This window comes from Gordionus sp. m RMFG-2023, chromosome 2 (assembly GCF_954871325.1).
Source record: "Gordionus sp. m RMFG-2023 chromosome 2, tfGorSpeb1-WG-v2, whole genome shotgun sequence".
NCBI classification, from domain to species: domain Eukaryota; kingdom Metazoa; phylum Nematomorpha; class Gordioida; order Chordodea; family Parachordodidae; genus Gordionus; species Gordionus sp. m RMFG-2023.
The window spans coordinates 22,294,306-22,302,282 of NC_088776.1; the positions used below are offsets into that span (position 1 = coordinate 22,294,306).

The following is a 7,977-nucleotide window of genomic DNA, read 5'->3' on the forward strand; positions in this document are numbered from 1 at the left end:
ATGATAGATGATAAATAATAACTGATGAGAGATGAAGCGAATTTTGGGAGGACTATATGAAAAATGAAGAATATCTTAGAAATTAAATGATATATTGTTTTATTTTAAGAATGTAACATGTGGCTTCTGAAGGGTGGGCGTGTTGTAGTTTTGTATTTTTATTATATATATTTATAATGATTATGAAATGTCAATCAAAAGTGATCTTTTGGGTTTTGTTTTTTTTGAGAGGATTAATGAAAAGAGGAAGATCACATGTTCTTTTGTTAATAGGACATGTCCTTTTGTTGATGGGTTTTTGTATGAATTTCTGAAGGGTGATTTGTATATGTATGTTAATACGTAAATATGAGTAAATATATTATACATTTTTTTTAATTATGATTGTATAAATATGAACCCCAATGATAATAAACTGATTTTGGAATTTTTAGATGTTAATATTATAAAATATGAGCGAACGTAAATAGGTATAATATAAAGTAATATTTGTTTTTATCAGGTTTAACATAGATTCATTTAGTTTTTGTTAATGTCTTAATTTTTGACAACTTTAGATGCATCTTTAGGAGTTGAAACCGCGCATTGATAAAATAGAAATGCCGACAAACAGGGGTAAGGGTAGCAATTTGCCCTTATATATCCTACAGAGAAGAGGGATCTAAATTGTCATCGGTTAAATTTACTAAAAAAAACTATTAGACTTGGATAAATGTTCTAGTTTTAGAGAAATGATTTCTTAAAACCATCCATTATCAATATCGCATCTAAATGACATACATAGATATAAAGTAGGAGTAAATATACAACATCTATTCTATTCCCTCGATTTCTTATCTTTCGATCTGAAATGTAAAACATAGTTTCCTTATTCGTTTTGAATAGACTTTCTATTACTAATGGGCTATGAGAAATAGGAGTAGTGATTTCTCTGGCTATGGAGGACATTGGTGTCCCTTTACACTGTTTTTATTCAATTACTTTTTAAGGTTTACAATAGTTATGACAAACAATTTTTTTATTAAATTTTAATCTATACTTTTACAAAAAATAATCATATAGGACATTGGTCACCTTTTACACTGTGTTTATCGATTCCTATTTAAAAAATTACAGTATTTTTTGATATATTAAATTGTGATTATAAAAATAACTTAATTGGATTTTTTTTAAATAAATATAAATAAATTGCAAGATCATAGGTTCCCGTTCTAAATTGCAAAAGAAAATCAAAAAGAAATTGGGAATTTGGCTTAAATCTCCTAGAAATATTTTTAGGTAAATTTAAAATTAATATTATTAAATGCTAGGGAAGTAAACACGTGTATTTAAATTGAGTTTTAAGAAAAAATGCTAAAAAATGGGAGATATCATCAATATTCCCAAAACTGGGTCCTAATTCTCTAGGAACAATGATAATAATTCCTCCATTTTTAGCGATTTTTTTAAAAACTCAATTTAAACGCAAGGGTTTATTTCTATAGCATCTAGTAATATTATTTTCATTATTAATTTTGAAATTTTCTAGGAGATATAAGCGAGATTCCCAATTAACAATTTTTGTTTTAGCAATTTAGAACTTATTCCAAATAATATAATAAACTTTTAAAACCAATTATATAAATATCAAAAGGTATTAATAAAATACATTTATCTTTTCACAATGTTTTATAAGGACAGAATATCTATTTATTATACATCTATGAATGTAAATGCATTTTATTATATAATAAAAAATTTAAATATGTCTCACATTCATATTTTATTTTATAAACCAGAATCTTTTTATAGCCGGTTCTGGAACCAACGACTTAAAAATTTAGAACTAAAACCCGGGTAGTCTAATACATAATTACAATTCTGGTCTTCATTTTAAAGGTTAGCCAAAAATGTTGCTTTAACTGTCAAAAATGGAATATGGATATTCTATTGATTAAAATATAGTGACTTTTTTATTATAAATAAATAATTGTTCGGCATCGAGTAGAACTACACAGCCCATGGGAAAAAGGATATAGTTTGTGAGCATAAATAAGTGTATAGTATAAGACACGGTGGAGCTGTTTCAACCGTTAAAAAATTTAGGACGCGAAATGGTTGTTTTATAAAAAATAATTTATTAGTAAAAATTATTAAATTTTTTAGAGATTAAATTTATTAATTATATAGTTAATATTTATCATTTTCAGTGAATAAAACTGCAGCGCATATCAATGAATTTTATTTGAATCTAAAAAAATTAGTCATCACAATCAATTAAATTAATAGAAAAAGTAAATGAATATATGAAGCAAAATTAAGTCAATTTTAAATTTTTATTTATAGAATCAATTATTAAGGTATAAACTTTGAATTCAAAATTTTTTTAATTGTTTTTAAAATTGAAATTAATGATAAATTCGTCAATATATTCTAACTCGTTTACTTAACATAAAAAATCCTTCTGCACTTGCGGTTTTTGAGGTCTTGAATGAATTTGAAAAATCTAAGAAAATTCTTTTGAGTTTTACAAATCGATATAAAGAAATCAAAAATATATATGTTCTTTTTCTTTTTGAAATACACATATCCATATTCTACTCTTTTAATTTAGATTCAACTTGCGTAAGTAAAAAAAGAATTTGTTTCATTCAAAATTTTCAATTTTTTTTTGTGAATATAGTTTTTAATCATGTGAAAAAGATAAAATATATCAAATTGATTACATTGTTTATAAAAAATTGATATATAATTTGGATAAAATATAAATTAATAATTGTACCTAAAACCTTTTCAAGTTGTAACATATATTATTTCTTTTCATAAAAAATGAGCAATTTTATCTTTGCCCCCCATTTTATATAACGCCAGTGGCGTCACTAGCCTTTACAATCTCAGGGGGCTCAAAATTTTTTTTAGCTAACAATTTTAAAATGATCTTTTTTCCAAGTAATATAAAAAAAATCAAAATTTTCAAAGGACTCTTAAAATTTTTCAAGCAGCTTGAGCCCCTGTGCACCCCCCCCCCTCCCAGTGAAGCTAACGCTAATTGTCTTCTATTTAGTATACTTACCATTTTTTCATTTAAAAAAAAATCATTTAAGGCTTTCATGCATTAAAATTAAAATTAAGTAAATTTTACTTTGAGATTTTTGATCATTTATAAGTTTATTATCATCGTAGGAATTATGATTATTTTTTATAGCTAACCTCATCACTGATAATGACATGAAGGCTAGAATTTTGATAGCAAGAAATACATTTTAAATTTGGTAGTATTATAAATCAAAATATAAATTATGAGTATTTAATGTTTTTGAATTTAGTGGATCATCCTAGCCTCTTAGAAGACTAATCTGTCCAAGACATGAAGGATAACATCCTCTGATTAATACTTTTCATTCTTTTTTTAAATCGCTTTCTCATTATTGTGCTGTCATTTTTTTAATAATTAATTTACAAACCTAAATTTTAATATAATAGTATAAAGTCGAATAATTTAGTAGCTACATACTTCATTTGTCTTCTTTCTTGAAAATACTAAAAAATTAAGAAAATTTTATTAAAAATAAACAGGAATGATAAAAATAACCAGGTTTTTTTTATTATATGAATAAAATATCATGCATTAAAAATTATTATTTATAATTTATTCTTCCAGAAAATATCAGGGTTAAGATTGAAGGTAACATTAATGGTTAATATATTAAAAGAGATGTTATTTCTTTTTAGATTACCCTATAAAATACTACAAGGCCTACAATATTTCCAAATCTTACACAATATGTATTATACCTATATGTATAAATACTTTCTCTATCGTCAAAAATTTGAACGTTCTAATTATATTAGAGTCAAATTATTTAACCAATTTCATGGCTGATTTACTCTTTCTGAGGACATCACAAAGTGTTGTCAGCAATGAAGAAGCAAATTGGGTATAGATGATAAATGCACAGAAAATAGAAAGTAGCTGTTAGTATTATGAAAAATTAAATTATGAGCTTTTTAATCGATAATCCAATCCTCTATCAGCCTCCGATTTTGCTAAATTCTGGTTTGATAATCATAGTTTTAAAAATAAATATGTATTTAATGTTAAGTATTTATATAAATAAAATAACTGTAAGTATTAAAAATGAAAGTGCCAATCTTATTAATAGGGTAATAAAATCTGGAAGCCTCTCAAAAAGGGTCTATAAATGCTTAATTTAAATAATTTGACTACAAAACTGGCTCCTTTTTTTGTCATAATTTATTAAATTTTAGAATTAAAACTATTATTAATGCAAATTGTTAATTTTTCTTTTTATTAATTAAGGATTTACCAATCTGTAGTTAATTAATTGAATTTCGTAATTTGTTTAGTATTTTTTACACTTTATAAATATACTCTTTTTGAATGTAAAATATTGATAATACATTTTAAAATTCTAAATTAAAAAAGGAATCACAAGATTGTAAGTCTAAATAAAATCGTAGACTACACGTGACTTCCATTACTAATATTTTTTAGTTTTCTAAATACGATTTAATATGACTCAAATGACAGAAATGGAAACCTATGTATTTAGAGCCAAATTGGCAGAACAAGCTGAAAGATACGATGAGATGGTCGAATATATGCGAAAAGTTGCCCAAATGAATGTTGAGTTATCGGTAAGCAATTTTTAAATAACTAATTTTTAATTTAGATTAAATATATGTTAGGTCGAAGAAAGAAACCTTTTATCAGTAGCATATAAAAATGTCATAGGAGCGAGACGTGCATCTTGGAGAATTATTAGCAGCATTGAACAGAAAGAGGAAGCCAAGCCATCCGCAAACGACAAATCAACCTTAATACAAAGATTTAGAAATACAATTGAAGAGGAATTACGTAAAATATGTGGCGAAATATTGGAGGCACTTGAAAAACATTTGATTCCGGGCGCTACGACAGATGAATCAAGGGTATTTTATTATAAAATGAAAGGAGATTATCACAGATATTTAGCGGAATTTGCAACTGGCGATGATCGCCATAAAGCAGCTGATGATAGCTTAGTGGCATATAAAGCTGCAAGCGATATAGCTTTGATAAAATTACAACCTACTCATCCAATAAGATTGGGATTAGCTCTTAATTTTTCAGTATTTTATTATGAAATAATGGGAAGTCCAGATAAAGCCTGTAAATTGGCCAAATCTGCTTTTGATGATGCTATTGCTGAGCTTGACACATTATCTGAAGAAAGTTATAAAGATTCTACCCTAATCATGCAATTATTAAGAGATAATTTGACTCTATGGAATACTGATATTCCACAACAAACTGAAGAAGAATCATCACATCCAGATCACAATGAAGTTGCCCATACTAAAGATGTTGATAGTTCTGAACATACCAAAAATACTGTGAATACTGAACAAATCGCTCAAAAAGCTGCTTAAATACTATATGTTAATCTCTTATAAATTATATAACATTGCTATTTGCTTAAATATTTTTTAAAAATTTATTATTACTCCTTATTTACAAAGAATCTTAGAACTAAGAAATTGTATTTAGCATGTAAAAAGATTTGAAAGACACTAAATACAGTATAAATTAATTTTTTCACTTTAAATGGTATTATAATGTCTCACTTTTGCTCACTCTGTATATTTTGTATTAAAATTCACCATTGTAAGTGGTATTTGTAGTATTGCATTTCATTGCTCATTCTTTAAATATATCAAAGCTTTGTGATTTGTTATATTTTTATTCCATTTTCTCAATATACTTTCACCTTAATATACAGCAATATGTTGATTTTCTTTTAATGCCTTTTAGCGTTGTCAATTATTATCTATATACTTTAATTATTGATTTTATACTTAATCTAATTTTTATACAATATCTATTTATGATTTATAAAGTCAATAAAATAATTTAATATATTAGTTTGTATATAAATTTTATTTGTTACTACTAGCTAAGGTGAATTTTTTATTCATTATAATTGTGTTTTTATATAATGGTTAGGATAAACTTTGACTAAAAATATTTATTTATCCAAGTTTTTTATTATAAAAAATTAGTAGAAACAAGAGGTCAAGAATTATTAATAAAACTATTTATAATATAAATTGAATCATTTTAAATATCAATGTGAAAATTTGAAGCATAAAATTATTTTTTTTCTACATACTTCAATTTAAACAAACATTTTTTAAAATAGCAACTTTGCTCAAGTTGTAAGTACTATTCATCTTATATACTATGCATTTATAATAATGGAGTGTATAAAAAAAACAAGTAATTTATAAAAAAAGTTATTATAAATTCTTATTATCACAATATAAAATTTTAAAATATAATTTGGTTATATTGAATTTTGTAAACAAAATGGTAGTGAATCTGTATTAGAGGTGGGCGCGGGCCTAATTTTTTATTCACGGCCCGCCCGCTCATGGTGGCAATAAAAAAAATTTCGACCAGACCCGCCCGCTCACGACAAGCAATATTTTGATTCACGCCCGAAAATTCACGATGTCTTTAAAATTTTCAAAACTATTGCTATAATTTTACACTTTTTTGAATTCATTCTATTTATTTATTTCTCTAATTTCAAAATCCATATTTAACAAAAATAAATGCAATCTATAAATCAAAATTTATTTAGAAAAAGAAGAATGTCCATCTTTTTTTATTTCAATTGTGTACGCCTTTCCTCTAATAAGAGATTGGCTACAGAAAATAACCTTTCACTAGAAGCCGAACTTGCAGCTGACAAAATTTTACTCGATTTCTCAAAAAAGGAAATGAATATTTCTGCTTTCAAAACTTCAAAATATTGTCTTGTTATTTCTTATATAAATCTTTTAAGTTCATCCTCACAGCTTTCATCGGTGATGTTGATGCTTCATCAGAATCATCTAGAAATTCTCTAAATTTTTTATTTAGAATAAACGGTTTTATGAGTGGGATGAATTAGGAAAGTGATGGTTTTTACCATTTAGAATATACGGTTTTTTATGAGCTTAGGATAAGTTAGGAAAGTTATAAATGATAGTTGGCATTGACTTATGCATAATATCTAATTCATTTTTAAGATTGTTTTATATATATAATTTTCTTCTTTTATTAAAAACTTAAGTCTTTTGAAATTCGGATCTAGAATTAAGCCTGCCTTATGTAGTGGCTGCATAATAATTTTTTAAAAGAAATCTTGTTCTGTATTTTAAGGTTTTGATTATTATTGTATCACGTTTAGACAAACTTCATTTATTATGGGACGAGAATCTGCTCTCAGATTATCCGAGCCTTCTTTAAATATTGATAAATATTTATCTAACTCGCGTATGATGCTGAGGATTGAATATTTGAGAGAAAATTGGCAAACCACTAACATCTTCCACAAACGCATAATCAGCCTATGTAGATAAGCCTTTGGATCTTATGGGTGAAGCCATGGTTCGTGTGCAAGTGGGGAAGGAAATTCGCAATTTATCAGTTATTATAATAAAGTCAAATGACCTACCTCTGTTTGGGTTGCCATGAATTCTAGCATTTGTGTTTGAGTTACCGAGACAGATAAGCATACAACAGGTTCTCAAAACGAATAGAAAAACAATAACATCAAGTTGCCACCAAACCAAGGCCGCTCGAATACAATCGGTGCCCTCGCAGATGTCACTAACGGAAGACTCAATGGGGCATTTGTTAGCTAAACAGTTTAAAGCTGTTTTTGACGGCAAACCAGGGTTGATACGTAATTTCGCGGTGCGACTCCAATTAAAAGATACGGCTGTTCCAAAATCGTTTCCAGCTCGTCGAGTGTCATTTCCGTTACGCAGAACGGTTGAACTAAAACTGGATCGCTTTGTGGCTGCGGAGATTTTGGAGCCCATCGATTCCTCTATGATTAGGGTGCCATGGGCAACCCCAACAGTAAATGTCAGGAAAAACAATGACGAGATTCGTATTTGCGCAGATTTCAAGGTGAGTTTAAATCCACATCTATTATATGATCA

At 26.9% G+C, this 7,977-nt stretch overlaps 1 protein-coding gene across 1 annotated transcript; it reads left to right on the forward strand.

The window, feature by feature from the left end:
• The first annotated feature begins 4,446 nt into the window (after window positions 1-4,446).
• LOC135925198 (14-3-3 protein epsilon-like) lies at window positions 4,447-5,904 on the forward strand. Its single transcript, XM_065460413.1, has 2 exons — window positions 4,447-4,638; window positions 4,690-5,904. Exons 1-2 carry the CDS (start codon window positions 4,516-4,518, stop codon window positions 5,410-5,412), a joined length of 846 nt encoding a protein of 281 aa, XP_065316485.1. The 5' UTR covers window positions 4,447-4,515; the 3' UTR covers window positions 5,413-5,904.
• The last annotated feature ends 2,073 nt before the right edge of the window (window positions 5,905-7,977 follow it).